This window comes from Rhamphochromis sp. 'chilingali', assembly GCF_963969265.1.
Source record: "Rhamphochromis sp. 'chilingali' genome assembly, chromosome: 5".
Classification (NCBI taxonomy): domain Eukaryota; kingdom Metazoa; phylum Chordata; class Actinopteri; order Cichliformes; family Cichlidae; genus Rhamphochromis; species Rhamphochromis sp. 'chilingali'.
The window spans coordinates 363901-383441 of NC_137932.1; the positions used below are offsets into that span (position 1 = coordinate 363901).

General features: G+C 44.8%; 2 protein-coding genes across 11 annotated transcripts in view; one reads left to right on the plus strand and one right to left on the minus strand.

Moving 5' to 3' along the window:
* disp1 (dispatched homolog 1) overlaps positions 1-19541 on the minus strand; it is a 129579-nt gene that overhangs the window by 14748 nt on the left and 95290 nt on the right. The window contains exon 1 of one of the 10 annotated variants that reach the window (XM_080882413.1): positions 3248-3924. The exons of the other annotated variants lie outside the window; for them this stretch is intronic. The gene's annotated coding sequence lies outside the window, so the exon portion shown is untranslated. Of the gene's footprint in view, positions 1-3247; positions 3925-19541 lie in introns of those variants that run through there. 10 annotated transcript variants of the gene reach the window in all.
* LOC308396826 (uncharacterized protein) lies at positions 5016-7463 on the plus strand. The gene is made up of 2 exons (XM_080882425.1): positions 5016-5849; positions 6165-7463. Exons 1-2 carry the CDS (start codon positions 5768-5770, stop codon positions 6554-6556), a joined length of 474 nt encoding a protein of 157 aa, XP_080738551.1. The 5' UTR covers positions 5016-5767; the 3' UTR covers positions 6557-7463.

The window sequence follows — 19541 nt, forward strand, 5'->3', positions numbered from 1 at the left end:
CACTCACAGATGGACCTGAGTGTTTTCATAGCATTAAGCCATTTGAAGCAATGGCTTTAAATTAGCTCCTTTTAATTGATCAAATTAAAATGTGTTTTCCTCCCTTTGCTCTTCGCTCTCGTATATTAGAGACTTTTTCCCCTTCAGCTTTCAAAGTGACCTCTAACCCGGTTTAAACCAGCAGTACCTAATGAAAGACACGTTTCCCCAGCCCTTCTTTGAACACGCAGCCGAGGGAAAACTCTGTATTGCTAATGTAATTCATTTCACTGGGCGCCGTCTCTTGGCTTTCCATGTATGGACTTGAACTGGAGACCCCAGGACACAGATATGGCCCAAGATGGAGGAGTCGAGCTATCGGAAACACTTGGAGCAGATTCATAAAAGCGCTGTCATGCTGTCTGTTTGTCTACTTAATGGACTATTTTGAATTTTGGCCTGCAACGCTCCAATCTGAATTCATTTCAGCCAATTGGAAAGCTGCACAGCATACTTGGATGCTTTTAAAGAAGACAAGAGATGATGGATTCTTGATCTATGCAGTTCACAGCAATAATTTATGCCATTGTTATAAAACTGAAACTGGCAAGCTGGGGTCAACATGATCTCAAGAACTGCAATCTGTAAAATGAACAAAAACCACCTAAATCCTTGACCTGCCACATCAGGCTTCCTCCACGACTCTCTGGTCCCTCCTGACCATGCCGCCTTCCCTTTCTTCCTTTGCTTGCTGCCTGCTCTCTTATTTTCCTTTTCCCTCTCCTCCGCCCGTGTAACCTTTCACTGTTATTCTATTTACCAGAGGGAGAGTGTTTCTGGATCACTGGGCTAATTAATAAGGTAAACACAGACGGCCCGCCGCTCACTCAGCACGGCGCTGACAGAGAAGCAGCTGGGGACCGAGGGACGGCTTTCTACACACCACGGCTCTGGCTCATCCCAGACGGAAGCAGACAATCGCGCGAGGAGGAGCATGGCGAAATCTTTTGGGGTTCGTCCAAAACGGAGATCTTGGAGCGCACTGTAACAGATGTGAGGCGATTGCTGGTTTTAAGCTCTAAGGGCCACGTTGTGCACTGCTGTTGTTGACATTTGTGCTCAAACTCGCTGCACTTCACAACTGGACAGGAACTAGCAAAATAATAAGTAAAGGGGTTAAGAGTTCAGAGGCAGAGGACGGAGTTAACTGTCAACAGACGGGTAGCTAAATATTTCACAAACATGGCCTTTAAGTCGGCGCAGGAACAATTAGTGTCAGCCATCAGGCTGCTGGGCCCGCCCTGCCCTGATTAGTGCCTCGCTGGAACGCTGCACTCAATTAGAGGCTCGATCTAGCCGTGAAATAGGCCCCGGCTACCAGTGCTCCTACTCAAATGACATCATGAGACTAGCTGGGCAGAAAAATACCACACTGTGCCCGATAACTCAGCCTAAAGAAGAATACTGTGTCAAGCCTTGGATTACATTAACACAACTGTAAACAGATACGAGGCTCAGAGGGCGTAAGGAATGGAAACTTTGTGACAGATAAATAATTGTAATGAGTGGAAATCAGTGCTTTAAGTCAGCCTGTATTTATATGCAAACACTAAAGTTCAGCTTTTAGAAAGCTCGGAAATGAGCGCGTGTGGAAATTAGCCCAGCAGTGTTGCAGTAAACAGATAATAAAATCCAAGACTGTAAACACTTGTAAAGCCATTACTCACATACATCAGAGAAATACCAAACAAGAGCAGCCAACTGTGTGCTATAAAGTGGACACATTGCTTTTACGTCTGCAAAGACAGACCGATAAGAAAGCAAGGAGAAAAAAAGGCATCAGTTAGCATCAGTGGTAACACAGTGATTCATTGGGCATCATGTTTCTAACAGGCCTCCAATAAACACAGAAACAGGCCTGGGCTGTTTAAACTAAGTTTAGACTGAGGTCAGTCGGGGACACCTCGTCTCATCATCGCATGGTGGAAACGCAACCAGGCATGATGGGAGGAAAAAGTGCAGCAACCACAGGACAAGTGCCGTTATGGACTCACTTGGATGTAACAATAATAATAATAATAATAATAATAATGTATACTTTATTGATCCCCGTGGGGAAATTGCTCTCTGCATCTAACCCATTCACTGAGTGAAGCAGTAATAAGAGTGTCAGTAAAATAAATAAATAAATAAAAAAAATAAAAAAAAGATGGAAGAAACATCCTTCAACCATGTCGAAGGGTTTTATCCACCAGAGGGCGCTCTATGATACCTGTGGCCCGTTGGCAGCACACGTCTGGAAGCATTGCTGTGGATTTGGCACATCCACAACAGCCAGCTGAGCATAACAGAGTTAGACAAAGCATCAACGAGTAGGTAAATATGTAAACAAATGTTTTGGAAAATCTGTTTATGATTTGAGTCACTGAAACAATAACAGAGCAAAAAAGATGTATGAGCCAATGAGGGTGGGCGATACAGCCTAAAGACCACACTGCGATATTCCAAGAAATTTGAAATAATATTTGTGATGATACAGTTGAAAATATAACAATTTATTGATGCGTTTGGTTTGCAGGCAGCAGGATTTTGCGGCACATTTTCCATTCTTCATTTTCCAGGCAATCATTTCAACACTGACACATCAGACTGTAATTCACTCTTTCCCCAACGCAGTGTGTATTCCTGCACGGAATAAAATAGTCCCAGTAAGAGGTTTTGCGTATAAGCCAACTAATAATCACACTGGGAATTTGAGCAAAAATTATTTAGTCAAGTAAATAAATGAAAAAAAAAGCATTTTAATCCTAACTGATTGATCCTTTTGTGTCAGGGAACCGTTCAAATGTTCTTGACATAAAGTTGTTTTAGCACAGAGGCTCTGAATATTTATCCAGAGAAAAACCTGATGTGACACATAACAGGTGGCGTGGCTAACACGCTGAAATCGCTTGATGGAACCAGTTTGCACTGTCATTTTAAAAAGCCAAATATGCAGTATTCACTCGGTATTCAAAATATGAACAGACTGGGCGCTGCTGTAGTTCACCTGGTTGAGCAGGTGAGCTTTTTACCAACAGCTACTGCAGGTGCCTGGGCTGCAGCAGCATAACGGTGTTAGCGGTGAGTAGATGCCAGTGGTCATGGTGGAGTAGTTAGTGCCAGACATTTCTGAAAGCTGCACTTTAAAAACACCTACATAACTTTTCATGTTTTTTTCAGTGGTTTCTGGTCGTGTGGGTAATGGGTTTAACTGTTGCCCTCTTACTGATTCTGATCCTGAGGACTTGAAGCAGACGTCCGTGTTCACATCTGCATGTGTGGATGCAGGATGACTGCTTCCACTGGTGAGCGTGGCCTTTTCTGGCTGCACCTGCCATTCCCTTGAATTCCTGGAGGTGAAATACTGGCGCACAAAAATTCCAAGCATACATGTGGGATTTAAGCACCGTGGCTGTAGTTAAGCTGTCAGTCAGTGCGACGTCTTTACTGTGGCTGCTCCTCGCCTCATTCTTATCACTTTAACCTCACACCCGGAGATGCACGCAGGCCTGTCTGTTGCACAGAGCTTTATATCCTACATCATTACTGTCATTCGTATTCTTTCTAATAAAAAGCAGAACCTGTCAATAGCTGGAGGGCAGTGCCAGGAGGAATCTGACAGTTTGAATCCACAAGTCCTTCCCAACCTGCCAACTTTACACCGCTCAGTTGTCTGCAGCTGAGAGGGTCTGTGTGGTCAGTGAGACCAGCAGGCTTTCCTATTAGTCCTCCAGAGGTGGAACCAATGCTTCCCACCAGCAACTGCTGATCCTCCAGCTTCTTACCACAGGCATCTGTTGAGTATGGCTTCCTGAATGAGTAGGCTGTGGGGGGGTGCAAACATGAGGAATGAAAATTATAATGAATCTTTATCAAAACACTTTGTCGCTGTGCAGCTAGATGAACTACAGATCTAGTCCTTTCTTTTTTTTTTTTTTTTTTTTTTTTTCTTTTTTTAAATCTAGATCTAGTCCTTTCAAAGAAAATCCTGAAGCCTCTCATTCACAGTGAGGAGAAGCTTTTTAAGGCAAACACGAGTCATTAATCTGCTGTCGTTTAATAGAAAGGCTGGTACAAACCAAGAACCTTAACAGGAAAGAGAGGACAGGCAAAGGCAATACAGTTCAGCATCTTATTTTACTATGGCTGCTGATGTAAAGACTCAAATCTGACTGCAGCATCGATACCTGGCAGCACGGCTAGTTTACTACACTGGTTTTCCAAGTAATTAAAGACACATTACAAGGGACAGATTATGGTTTTCCTTATTTTATGTGCACACTTTTTAAGATGCAAACATTTAAAATGATGAGATAAATGTAAAAGTAATCAAAGAATGGCTCATGCTCTACATTTGGATCCATCAGCTGCAGCCAGTAAGAACAAAACAAACTGAAAACAAAGTGAAGTGAGGAGGAGGAGGAGGAGGAGGGGGACCACGGCTCAGAGGAAGACGATTCAGAATGATGCAGACCTGGAGGTTGGAGAAACAGGCCCACCTTAATGACCCATGTGAATCACTCTGACATTGAATCTTACCTATGCCGATTCCTCCACTGCCCCTGAGATGTGATCTTATGCTGCCTCAGACACCGCCTGGAGCTTTGCTTTGACCTTCTTTGATCTCATTCATTAACAGACAAGGTAGTGAAAGAAAAAAGGGCGATGTCGAGATTTTTTTTTTGTGGAGGTTCATTTTTCACTCTACACTGCTCTCCCTCTTCCATCATTACCTCACCGCACCATCAGTCTAGTTTCCCCTGTGCTTTTGTCGCCATCCTTTTGTGTCCCGGGCCGTCTGAGGACGCGGTAGCTCCAGGGTCGCCATTTGTTTGAGTGCCTCCTCTCAAGCATTCCTGTCTCCATCAATCACTCTTCTCGCTTCATCATTTCCTAACTGTTGTCTGGTAGGGTTTTTTTTTTTTTTTTTTTTTGGGGGGGGGGGGGGGGGGGGTTTGCTCTTCTGGAGCTTTGCTGCGATATCTCGTGTTGCTGGGAAGTGCAACGTGGCAAACAAGTGCTCTAGTTGTGTTCATTAGCTCTGTTTTACATTGGTCAAAGATGACACTTGGAAGCGTAATAAGTCAAATTCTGTTCCTTGAGCTCCTTCACACAGAGACACTGTGCTTTTGCGAGTGTGCATTCACATTAGGAGAGTGTTGTGACGCGGGGAGGGAGTCTGGAAAATTCCAAGCAAAAGTTCAAAAATGCAGGAGAGGAAACATGAGCAAGAAACGGGCTGTTCATCTCCACATGGGTGTTGCCTGTTTCAAACACACTTTATTATGAAGGAAAAACAAGAGTAAATCAACACATCTGGTATGTATATTTGCACACGGTATACTCTCCTTTTGGTGTAAATGTAAAATGGCCTGCATTTGTATAGCGCTTTACTTAGCCCCTATGGACCCCAAAGTGCTTTACACTACATTCAGACACACACACACACACACACACACAGCTGCCCTGGGGCGCACTGGCAGAGGAGAGGTAAGTGACGGGGAGAGGTAAGTGACGGAAGTGATGTTGTAGGTGACGTCAGACGCCGGAGATTTTGGCGGAGAAAAAGCAAATGGTAGCATAGAGTTTAACAAAGGTTTTCCAAGCTTCAGTATTACCAAATATACTAATCAATTGTCATATAACTAACAACATCTATTTTATCATCTCTAACACCCTGGAGGACAACGGGGAGAGTTTAGACGCTCTCCAAGATTACATCGACCGCTGTTTTCAAGATTTAGTAATGCATAAGGCCCAGAGTGCATCTTCCCCGGCCAAAATCGAGACGCCGTCATCGAAGAGAAGTCGCCAGGCAGACTCCCCCGGTACAACATCGCCTGCCGGCAAAGACATCGCAGAAATCCTGGAGTCCATCGACAAGCGATTGTCCAGTTTCGATGCGAGGCTGTCCCTGGTGGAGATTTTACACCGGGAATTTAAATCTCTGAGAGAATCCCTGGAATTCAGCCAGCGGCAGGTGGAAACGCTTGCCGCTGAAAATGCCACGCTACGGGAGTCGGTTAAATCTCTCACCGATAACGTGACCCAGCTAAACATTGAAAATAAAAAAATAAAAGAGTCCGTTATCGATTTACAAGCCCGTAGCATGAGAGATAATCTTGTGTTTTCTGGTATTCCAGAAACTGCCGGAGAGGACGCAGAGGCAACGGTGAAAAGCTTCATTAAAATCCACCTGAAGCTGCCGGAGGACACCGTAAAGAACATCGACTTCGATAGAGTACATCGCTTGGGGGGCGCGCGGTCGCGGACCGGGAGACCACGGCCTATTGTGGCCAAATTCAGCCAATTCAAACAAAAGGAACAGGTGAAGAGTCGCGGCAGAGAGCTGAAAGGAACGGACTTCAGCGTGAACGACCAGTTCCCCAAAGAGATCCTGGAACGACGCAAGGTCCTGTTCCCAGTTCGACGTAGCTTTATCCAGAAAGGCTCCCGTGCTGTCATCGCTGTGGACCGGCTCTACGTGGACGGACAGCTGTACCGCGACCCCGGCACCACACCGTGGTTATACTGACTGCACTCCAGATAAGAACCCGCTACACTCTTTTCTTATTCATTCACACTTTCTCCTTTAAAATGTGTTTAACCTAGTAATATCAGTAGGATGTCATAGCAGATATAACACCGTCACCCTCCGTCATTGCTTTAATTGGAATGTTTCCGTTTCGTCTCTTTTTTTTTTGTTGTCGCTCACAGTTCATGTGGTTTCTTTCTTTCTCTTGTCTTTCACTGCTGTGGTCACCTACTTCCCCACTCACCTACAAACAACACCCTCTATTTCTACATATTTTCACAACACGATCACGCAAACACATCAGCTCAACGGCAGCACATTCACAACAGCCTCACAGCACGCACAGACTTGCAGGACACATAAGCAAGCCACGCTTGTTCATATTAGTGAATATTCACACACATAGTCAGACTTATGGAGTCTCTCACCACACTTCTTTTTCTCTTTCTATTTACAAACAAGGGATGTTTCCATATTCTCTCCACCTGTCTAAACGAAACACCCAGCATACATCATTAAACATACACGCACAATTAAGGGCATGCTGAGGTTTGTCACATGGAATGTAAATGGAGCTGGCACCAGAGGAAAGAGGTTAAAAATATTTAACCAGCTTAAAAAACTACAGGCAGATGTTGTTTTATTACAAGAAACTCACAAACCTGTCACAGGTTTAAATGAACTTAAAACACCTGAGTTTCCTAACGTGTTTGCAGCCGGTTATAATTCTAGACAACGGGGAGTAGCAATTTTAATACATAAAAATGTTAATTTTACAGTACTCGATACAGTTATAGATCCAGAGGGTAGATTTCTAATTATTAAACTATCAATATTGAACAAAAAACTATGTATTGTTAGTATATATGGTCCAAATGTTGATGAACCCTCATTCTTCCACGGTTTTTTTAGTGCACTCTCTGAACACCTTGATTGCACACTCATTCTTGGCGGTGACCTCAACCTTGGACTAAATGAAGAAATGGATAGGCTCAACACAACAGGAACTCAGCGTAATTGGCAGTCCACAAATATAATCAAACAGTATATGAACGACTTTGGTCTTTGCGATGCATGGCGCTCTCTTCACCCCACCAGTAAGGAATATACTTTTTTCTCGCATGTTCATCACTCTTACTCTCGTCTGGATTATTTTTTGGTCAGCAGCTCACTGCTGTGTGACATTTCAGACACTGAGATTCATCCTATAGCTGTCAGCGATCATGCTCCTGTATCTTTAACACTAATGCACAAGAATAATACTACGCCAAGTAAAAACTGGAGATTTAATATATCACTACTTAAAGATGAAGACTTTATTAAATACTTTAAAAAGGAATGGACTTCATATTTAGACTTTAATGACACTCCCGGAATATCTGCTTCTGTTCTATGGGAAGCAGGGAAAGCTGTGATGAGAGGTAAAATAATTTCTTTCTCATCACACAAAAAGAAAGAAGAAAACAAAAATATTCAGGAATTAGAAAAAAACATCAAATCACTAGAAGAAGCCTACGCGTCCCACCAAGATCAGGAAACATTGAACAAAATATGCAAAACAAAACTAGAATTAAATGAAACTATTAATAAAAAAACACAATTCCTTATACAAAGACTTCGCTTGCAGAATTTTGAACACAGTAACAAATCAGGTCGATTTCTAGCTAACCAGCTAAAAATAAATAAAGAAAAAACAACTATATGTGCTGCTAAAGATTTATCGGGGAACACAATATATGATCCTGGAAGAATAAACAACATTTTTAGGGATTTCTATGAAACTTTATACTCACCACAAATAAACCCATCTAAAAATGAAATTGATCTGTTTCTTGACAACGTAACTCTTCCAAAATTACTAGACAGTCAAGCAATGGAATTGGATTCGCCACTGACGCCAAGTGAACTCCAGGAAGCCCTGATAAGTATGCCCAATAATAAGGCTCCAGGTCCAGACGGCTTCCCTGCAGAATTCTACAAAGAATTCTGGACAATTTTGGCACCAGTATTCCACAGCATGTTGCAGGAAATCGAGGAAAAGGGCAGACTACCACCAAATATGAATTCTGCCAACATTAGTCTCCTGCTAAAACCAGGCAAAGACCCTTTATTTCCCTCAAGCTATCGTCCAATTTCTCTTTTAAATGTAGACCTTAAAATAATCTGCAAAGCTCTCTCAAAGAGATTAGAGAAAATGACCCCCCTCTTAATTCATCCTGACCAAACTGGTTTCATAAAAGGTCGGCACTCCTCAACAAACACTCGTAGATTACTTAATTTAATAGACTACTCATACGATAAAAACATCGAAGCCATAATATTATCTCTAGATGCAGAAAAAGCATTTGACAGAGTTAATTGGAAATTTTTATTCGCAACTTTACACAAATTTGGTTTTGGAAACTCTTTCATAAACTGGATAAGAATATTATACAATTCCCCAACGGCTCGTATCAGAACAAATGACCAGACATCCTCCAGCTTCTGTCTCCTGAGGGGCACCAGACAGGGATGCCCACTCTCCCCCTCACTTTTTGCAATTTTTATCGAACCTCTAGCAGCAGCATTTAGACAGGCTACAACAATTAAGGGCATAAAATGTAAGAACATAGAACATAAAATCAGTCTCTATGCGGATGATGTGTTGCTTTTTCTGCAAAACACACAAACCAACCTCTCTGAGGTAATTACTTTAATAAACTGGTTTTCAAGAGTTTCAGATTATTCAATTAACTGGCCAAAATCTACAGTTCTCCCCATTAACTGCTCCTTCCATAATTCTTCCTCTGCCCCACTGCAATCCGGAAACATTAAATATTTAGGTATTAATATCTCTCCTAAGCTTTCAGACTTAACTAAACTAAACCACATCCCACTTCTAAAGAAAGTAGAAGGCGATCTGACTAGATGGAAATCTTTACCCATATCACTCATGGGAAGGGTCGCCACTATAAAAATGATGATCTTGCCAAAAATAAATTACTTATTTTTGATGATCCCTAACAAACCATCACAAGATTGGTTCAGATCTCTGGATTCATATATTTCCAAATTCCTTTGGAAAGATAAACCCCCGCGTATTAGCTTAAAAACGCTACAAAGAACCAAGGATAGAGGAGGATTAGATCTGCCTAATTTTCACCAATACTTCTTAGCCAACAGGCTTCAGTTCATCTCAGAATGGTTAAAACATACCTTCTTAGTTGAGCCCTGGCTAGATGTTGAACAGGCACTATGCAAGGATCTAGAGATTTCAGACCTACCATTTATTAGCTCAAACATCAAAAGACATGAATGCTTTAAAAGTATCAACATCAGCTTTTCTCTAACAGCATGGTGGGAGTTTCTAAAAATAACGGAGTCTTCATTAATCCCATGCAAACGTACACCTATCTGGAATAACCCTGACATATTACAAAACAATAATATGATTAATTTCCCAGAATGGAGTTGTAAAGGAATTAAATACTTAGAACATATATTAGAGGGAACAGAATTTATTCCATTTGACAGACTAGTTGAACAATATGGGATCAACAAGACAAGGTTTTTAGAATATCAACAAATTAAATCCATAGTAAAAAAGAAATTTAACCTCAGTCAAGTTGAATTACAAACACCACTAAGTGCGGCACATTTTCTTACTCTTAAATCCCCCAAATTATTATCTAAAATATACAGAACACTTTCTAAATTAGATGAATCAATATCCCTTCCTACTGCAAAGTGGGAAGCAGATTTATCAGTCAACCTAGACCAAAACTTCTGGTCTCAGATTTGCTTAAAAACTTTTAAATTAATTAAAAATCCCAGTCTGCAATTAATACAATACAAAATACTTCATAGAGTGCACTATACAGGTCATCGGATGTTCAAGATGGGCTTTACATCTTCCAACAACTGCTCACACTGTCAAGGCAATACACCAGACAATTACATCCACGCTCTTTGGTTCTGTCCACCAGTGCAAAAGTTTTGGCGCGAGATATGTGAAGACTTATCAAAGTGTCTGAAATGTAACATCCCAACCTCCCCCTTAGTGTGTTTGTTGGGCAGCTTAGATAATGTCACTTCAGAAAAGAATATAGCCCATATGATCTTCACTGCCCTATGCATAGCCAAGAAAACAGTCCTCATGAACTGGAAAAATAAAAATAATCTTAATTCTAACCAATATAGAAATTATCTATTAGATTACATTAGTCTTGACACAGCCTCTGCCACCACATCAGATCAATTGCTCTGGGCCCCTTTTATCAGCTCCATCACCTAGTGGGGGTGGGGGGTCATAGTTTGGTCCCGCCTTCACTGTTGTGATTGGTGAGGGGGTAGGGACAGGCTTAGGGCGTCGGGGGGTTCCCCGGAGGCATCTTCCTTGGGGGGCTCAACCCGGGGTAGCGGTCACGTCCGGTTGAGGGCTCTGTTGGCTCTCAGGTGACTGTTTCCTCGCGGCTGCGTGCAGCGGGGCTAGGGGAGGGTCTGTGCTGACGGACGTGGGTTACTGACCTGGCAACCTGGCTGCCCCTGGGTGGGTCCGGGATGGGCGTGAGGTTCTGGGGGTGCTCCGTCTCTGGGCGGGGGCCCGGGCCGGGCCTCGGGGGCTCGGGTCCTGGTTGGTGTGTTGCCGGGGTTGTGGGCGGGTGGGTGCATGGGGGCCCGGCCCTGGAGCAGGGTGCCGCCGGTGCATCGAGCCGCCTGGGGGGCTCTTCAACTGGTGGGGGGGATGGTCACATCTGGCAGGAGCTTTCTTCTCTCAGGAACTCTCTGCAGGAGGGGGAGATACAGGAGAGGTGGAGGAAGATCTCAGCCTGGGCGTTTACCGTCTTATGTAGTCTGGAAGATGTGTGGTTGGTGGGGTGGGTGCAGTTTTCTCTGTGGTGGGGTTGGGTGGACTGTCCAGGGCTCTGTGGAGCCGGGGGGCGCTACTGCACTGGGCCCCGGTCTGATGGGCCTGGGCCCCCCTTCCCTGGCGGGTCGCGGAGGGTGGGAGTGCCTACTGGGGTCAGCGGGGGAGCTGGCCCCAGGGAGGGATTACCTGCCCCTCCCTTCCTTCCCTCCCCATCTCCAGCTGCCTCCCTCTTCCCGCTCCTCCACAACCACCCACACATGCAGGGCCTTGGAGTGGGGGTATGTCACCAGGGTGCAGAGGAGGCTACCCCCCCCCCTGTCCCCTTCTGGCTGCCTCTGCCTCAATTTTATCCCACATCTTAGACATTCACATTATTCACACTCTCATTACACATACATATAGGATCTTGGGGGTGGGCACAATCACGGAGTCCAAATCACCATCAGGGTGTATACCTCACCCCTGACGTCGTTGCCCACCTCTCAATTTTAAATACACTTAGCCATTGAGGGCTAGCAGGAGGGACTATGCGCTTACCTGCTGCTCCTTGGCAGGTAGCTCCATGCCCTCCTGGGTTTTAATTGCACCTTAGAACACATATGCATCAACACTACAATGAGCGGGTGGAGGGAGGTTTGGAGTCTTCTCCCACCCCCATTCTCTGCGGCCTGCTGGAGCGGGAGGGCTAGTAGGAGGAGTTGGCCGTCCGACTGCGGTCTGGGGTGTGGGGCCTCCCTGCTGCTGCGGAGTCGGGGTGGTCTGCCTCTCCCCACCGCAGGGAAAAGGGTAACACCACCTGGGTCTGGGTGCAATTCCCCCCTCCAGGGGCAAGGGTACCTAGACCCGGATTGTAGAGTACGCTTGGGGAGTGTGATTGTGTGTACAGCGTCTCTTTATGTCTGTCTCCACGTTGGTTGAGTGTGGGAATGGATGTTTGTGTCTGTGTGTGCCTGTATGTCTGTGTCTATATGTCAGGTTGGGTATCAGACGCCACCTCTCTGGGGACACCTCAGGCACTCCAAGGTTTGGAGGCCTATCTCCACCCACCACCACTTCCCCTGCCAGTGGCGGACTCCCTCAGGTGTCGGTGTGTTGGTGGTTCTTTGTGTCTGGGGGTGGGCGTCCGGGTACACACCGGCTCACTCCTTGGCGGCCGCTTGTCGGGGCCTGGGGCCTGGGGCTCGCTCGGGCCCCCTTTGGAGGTGGGGTGCCCCCGGCCTCTCGGCCTAGGGCTCGGTCACTCAGGCGCAGCTGGGGGCCGGCGGAGCTCACGGGCGCGTCACTGCAACCCCCCCTGGCTTCTGCTCCGCGGCTGCTGAGTGAGCCCTCATCTGGGACTCTCCTCAGCTCTTACTGGAACAGTGGCGCGGCTGCCCCTCTGTTGGTCTTCCATGGTCTTTTGTGTTCTGGGGGCCTCTGGATGTCTGGAGTTTTGATCTCCTCCATACCCGCTTCACACCCTGGAGGACGGGGCTGAGGCCCCCCCACACTCCCTAGCAGATCATTACATGGAGAAACCTTTGGAATGCAAGCATGCTGATCCACACAGGTATGCACACATGGGTATTCACAGACGCGGACTAAAGCTTTCTTGGCTGCTGCCTCAAAGCACACTGTGCGCTGTCTATCTTGCGTGCTGCACAATATTGTTTATTACTTAGTAAATACTGATATCTATGACTAGCTAGTTTATTGTGATGGTGCTTTGTTTTCTCTATTATTATGTTGCTCTTTGTTGTTTGCTGTCTCCTCTGTTTGTTTGTTTGTTTGTTTGTTTTTTTTTGTTTTTTTTTGTCTCTCTTCCCCCCCTTCTCACCGTCTCTTCTCCCCTTTGGTTTTCTTTCTTTCTCTCCCCCTCTCTCTCTCATTCATTCCCCCTGTCCTATTTATTAAAAAAAAAAAAAAAAAAAAAGGAGGCGAGGGGTATACATGTATAATGTATACCGAGGTATAAATGTATACATAGATATTTGTGTGGGTGTGAGAGCGACAACAACATCAGGAAGAAGGAACACGAGAAGCTTAAGAAATATCAAGAGCTGAGAGAGGATATGGTGAAGGTAACAGTGGTTGCCGTGGTAACAGCAACACCAGAGCTTATGACCCCCGAGCTGGAGACAGGCTCTGGAATGACATCCTAGATGTCTGTCCTGCTCCCAGAGCCTGAAGACAAAGACCTAAATACAAGGTTTTGAATGATAATGGATTTGCTTTTTCTAATGTCACACGTGCGTCTGTCCGGTATATGATGTCCAATTTGTCTTTGATTTTGATTTTATTGATTAGCATTCAAATATCTCAATGAATACAGAACAAAGATCTACCACAAAGCAAGAAAGCAGGAGACAAGGCTAATCAAAAGGTATTGGCTGAAGCCTTTGCTTATTATGCCAACTCTTCATTTGTCAGTCTTTGTTCGTTCAAATCTTCAAAGCAGTCCCATATTTAATCAAACCTGTATCTTCCCATTTCTCAAATCGACTATCAGTTTTATTTGGGATGAATTCAGGGTTGTAGGATCTCCACCTTATCAGTCTTTCCCTGGTTTGGTTTTCTCCAAGATGTTTGTAGCGGTCCAGTCCAGGGCTTGGATCATGAAGCTGTGTGGTTCTGACGCTTATATTCACCTACTGTAGGTGAATATGAGCTGATATTTGGCATTCCAGCTCCTTCCATTGTGCTGTGCAGGCCCAGTTACATATAGGTCTACCAAGGTTTTGATTTGTGCTGCCCTAAAGTAGTCTAATGTTTGGCAGGGGAAGACCTCACAATGTCACACGTCCACGTTACATGCAGTGAAATTGGACCCCTGTGTGATTAGCTACGTGAAGGTCTAAACTGTAATTCTAGCTCTAGGCCGCGTTGATATTGTTTGAAGTAATATAAATTATTCATATATAATTTGTAACCTGACACATTGTCAGACATGAAGTGCTAGAAAAGATCATTCAGGCTGTTGCAAATATGTTTAATATTTCACCTGCAAATATGGCCTCTACCTTCGAGTGGGAAGGTCTGCTATGCTTTCCTTTAGGCGAGCTAAGACTGTCCATGACGTTCAGCAGTTCGTTAAAATAGGTTTGCATTTATGACCCCCTCCTGCTATTGGATGAAGAGCTAGAACCTTATGGTCCTACCATAACAGCATCGTTGTGTGTGTGTGTGTGTGTGTGTGTGTGTGTGTGTGTGTGTGTGTGTGTGTTGTCGTCATTATACTAACATCTGCAGTAGGGCTGGGCTATATCATACCAGTATAATGTTGGGCATCGATAGGAAAATGAAATATGGCGATAGAATATGGGTAAAACGCGCGTGCACAGCGCCTTTGTTTTCATACGCACATGGCAGAAAAAGCATGGCGGCGACGGAGAATGAGAAGGGCGACAACAGATCGTTGAATGAAACAGATGAATCTGAACTGGTTTGTAAAAATGCTGCAGCTTCACTGGTGTGGAACTGTTTTAGCTTTCGCCCGTCAGATACACAACAAAGCACTATTTTTGGTAGCGCATGCTAGCGGGCCGTCGTTATTACCGTGTTGTTTGGAAAATACGGCGCACTTAAAATCAGACAGTGTCCCTTATAATCCCGTGTGCCTTATGTATGAACTCTGGTTGTGTTTACTGACCTCGAGACGATTTTATGTACACGGTGCTCGAAAATCTGTCAGATGTTTCAGTACGACTTTGCTAAGCTACGAAGCCGCACCTCCGCTTGATGGATTGTCGGAGCATTACGGCTATCGTAGGCGGAGCCTCGCAGAGTGATACATGCTGTGCAAGGTAACTTTGTGTAACTTTAATGCACATAAAAAACAGCTGCTTGTTTAAGTGAAAATACATTGATGGTTTTTTGCACTAATAAAATTATGGAGTTGTAAAGTATTTTGTCTCGTGTCAATTATATCGTCAGTTATATCGTTATCGCAAGTTTTCAAATGTATATCGTGATAAATATTTTTGGTCATATCGGCCTGCTCTGCACTGAGGTTTACTGTGTACAGTCCTGATATGTCACACATGTATCCTGGGATAAGCTTGTAGCTCCGCTGCAGTACAGAGAGGATTAGACACACAGGATGCCCGGAAATCTTCCCCATCCATCACAGAGCTTTCAGAAACGCCCCAGGAGCCACAAAATGTACACACATGCCAAGCAATCGTCTCATTTGAAATGGGTGTATCATGTACCATGGGCTAATAACTTAATATTGAGTGAATAAAACAAAGCCAAAAACAGCCAAAATAGTTACAACTGCACGATCCAGCTTCTTAGTTCTTGCACATTAAGGTTGAGGGTAAAAGGCTTATGTGAAGACTGAATAAAAAGGCTGACACACAGTGTTCAAACACAAAAACAGGATACATTCCCACAAACGCGCCTTATTTGGTGAGGCAGCTGACAAAGCTCGGGAACAGGCACCACAAAGGCCTTACAAACACTTGTTCTTCTTGATAATGTGCTAATCCTCATCAAGCTGACACCCTGAAATACCAAGAAAATGGATCACTTTCAAACAGACCTTTGCTGGTTGAGGCTTGCAGCTGTCTGACAGAAAAACACAGGAAGAGGGAAAAATGTGGAGAGTGATAAATTGCCAATACTGCAAAGAAATAAAAGCTGGACAGAGACGTTTGTTCCACTGAAGATAACTGATTGATAAATCAGCTGATAAATCAGCTGATAAAGCTCCAAAATGACACCCGATGAACTGGTCTGCACTTCACGGTCATGTTTTCATGGCGTTTTCCCAGGTGTCATAGCAACCAAACCACCTGCAGTATACAAATACCACAAAATTCAAACTCGCTCCAGATTATAAAAGCTGACCTTTTCCGAGGCGGCGTCAGAGGGAGAGCGAGAGAGACAGACGCGGGAATTTTTGCAGTCCTACCAGGCACGGAGCTCAGCCAAACCTGCGGTTGCCGTAAACAACAGGAGCGGTTGAGAAAGGAGTCGGTAAAGAAGGGAGCGGCACTTGGAGCACAAGAGGAGAGAGGTGAAATATTCAGAGTGACCCTGGATGCTTGAGCTGTTTCGGCTGCTGTTGTTGGGTCATGGATGCAGAAGCAGCTTAGCTGGACCTCAGGTGCCCTGAAGCTACACGACCATTCTCCCTCATGATGACGGTTTCACTGCAGAGCGAGAACAGCACTGCACTGTAGTGTTGGCCCAAGTGTCCCAGCTTTGATTGGCAGCAATTATAACCTCAAAGATGATTGGTAGCTGCTCTGAAGGACCAGCAGAACGTGCTGCAGGTGCAGCGCTGGTGTGACTGTGCCGAGCTCAGAGAAGCTCCACCAGCTGCAGCCTCCTCCTACACGTACCTATGGAGACTTTTAGAAAACTGGAGCAGCTGGTTGGATTCTGGTCACTAAGGCTACATTCACACTGCAGGCGAAAGCTCATCCAATCCGACTTTTCTGACCCTATGCGACCCATATCCGATCATGGTGTGACAGTGTGAACGGCACAAATCCGATCGGGGTCACTTTCGTATGTGGTGCTGAATCCGATACATATCTGTAGAGCTACTACTCTGGTGTTACTTCGTCATCTATTGGCCGACTGGTTCAAAATGCTGCAGCACACATCCCCTATACTCGCCTCAGTTTTCAAATTGATTTTAAGATCTTGACACTTGTTTGTAAAACATTGCATGGAATAGCTCCTATATATATCTTTCTGATCTTTTAAATTTGTATACTCCGGCGAGATGTTTGAGGTCTGCGGACCAAATGCTTCTAGTTGTCCCCAGGTCCAGATTAAAACAGAGGAGATCGGGCTTTTGCTGCAAACTGTGGAATAAACTGCCTTTACATATCAGGACCTCTCCAACACTGGATACTTTTAAAACTCATTTAAAGACCCATTTTTACTCTTTGCCTTTTAATTCTGTATGAGTCTGTCATTATTTTATTCTTATTATTTTCTTATCTTTTATTTTACTTTTAAATTTTATCAGATTCTTTTATCGTACAGTACTTTTAAAAACAACAACTGTTGACCAAAGTGCTATATAAATACAACTGACTTCTCGACTGCTGTATCTTACAGAAAGTCCCTTAAACCTGTCAGCAGGCCTGGTCCTGACTGGGAAAGCCATTCCCAAGGACGCCGTGCTACTGCTCGATCTTAATTAAACCACACAAAGTGGCTACATAGCTAATCTTACAGCGCAGACACAAACATGCTCCTAATGCTTCTAACAGACCCAAACTGCTGCTGAGCTGTGCTTGGACCTCTCCAAAGATTTGGTTGAATCCATGCACGAACAAAAAAAAAAACAAAGGCTTTTGATCGTTCTCAAAATAGAAACATTAGAAAAGAAAGCACGGGCTAATCTCACAACATGGATTCATGTTTTGTGAAGCCGTGAACAGGGGCAGAAAAATCCCCTGTTTTGAAACAGACGTAAAAAGATTCCCCGAAGCGCTGACGTTACAACTCTGTGTGAGACGCGAGTGTGCTGTGACCTCAGAGGCTAATCTGGCAGATCAAAACGATATCTGACACCATCTTGTCTGACTGCGTGCCTCCAAATGATCAAACGTATTGGGAGAAGACTTCTACACAACTACAACTGAACTCCAGCAGTACCAGAGAAAGAGGAGACAAATGCTTAAGGTTGTTGTTAGCGTCTGGGTTCAGGACAAAACGGCACAACTGAGACAGGTATATCATTTCCTGTGTGTAATCACACACACACACACACACACACACACACACACACACACACACACACACACACACACACACACACACACACCCAGGGTCTGTAATTCAAAGATTTGGGGGGGGGGGCAAGAAAGAAGATATAGTGAGAGTGTTAATGGAGTGAGAGAAACAGTAACAGAAAGCACAGAGGACAGAACCACAGAGGCCAGCAGATGCATCTAAACGCCTGCAACACAATCAGTGTTTTGCTTTCCTGTGCCCACCCAGGGTCTAGTGTGTGTACCCACTGAGGCTACACAAACCTCATCTTTCAACGCCACCCACAACGTCTCTCTTTTTGTAATGAAACTTATGAGCGGGGGATGTGACTTTATTTGAGTGAGGAAAATTCCACGTTGAGAAGTAAAGAGAAGTAAAGAGAATCCCCACAGCGACCTGCAACCGTGGAAAGGGAGCCGACATGAGTAAATAATTCAGCAAAAATTCACCTCTTGCCCGCCCTGGTCTGCTGGGTTGGTAAATATAGGATTATGCAAATGAGCACACGGGGCATTGAATGGTTCCAGTTTCACATGTGGGATAGGCCTGCAGTGTAGGAGTAAAAGGGAAAGAGCCAACTCGCTAAATATGGATCAGCTGAGGAAGGAGCTGCCAACAAATGTAAAAATCCTGCTTCAAATGGAGAAGGCACACTCCCGGCACAGGGAGTCCACATGTCCATGGCGGGTTAAGGAAAAACCTGAGAACTTCCCGTCTTATCTTTGCTTGAAACATTTTGATACGACAAATCTGAAGAGTCCAGCAAACCAAAAAACACACGTAAACCAACTTTGCAACCCAAAAACGTCAAATATGAACCCTAATCTGAGCGACTGGTCGTCATCCATCGGCTGTAAAGGGGCGTACGCCAAAGAGGACAACTCAAGCACAGACTGAGCCCTCAGGAGAACACTTAAAATTATAGTCCATTTATATTAATGATGGACATGACGAGTCCCCAACATCCATAACCACTTTGTGTTGCATTCCAGTCTGAGAGATCTGGCATGTAGCACAGGGGCACAGGCGGGGGGGGGGCCTCAAAAACTGTGAGACCTTCAGACTAACAGTGTGTTTGGAGTCAACAAACAAGGACGAGGGCAGGAAACAGCAACGTGTGCGTGGCCAGCACAGGCAACACACAAAGCGGCACTAGTTGATCATTTAAGCCTCTTTTCCATTAGGATCGACTCAGCACAGTTTCTTTTACACTCGATGAGTCACGGGAGCGTCTTGTTCACAAAAATTAAAGCTGCCAGCTTTGAAACCCGGCAACAAAAACACTGCCGTGGTCCCGAGTGTGACGGAGAGACACAGACCGAGCAGCAGGTATATTCCCGCCTCGGCGTCCACATTTTTTGTAGCGTTCGTGTCGCATATTAACTATGTCGCGGGATGCTCGGACATGTTGCTATGACG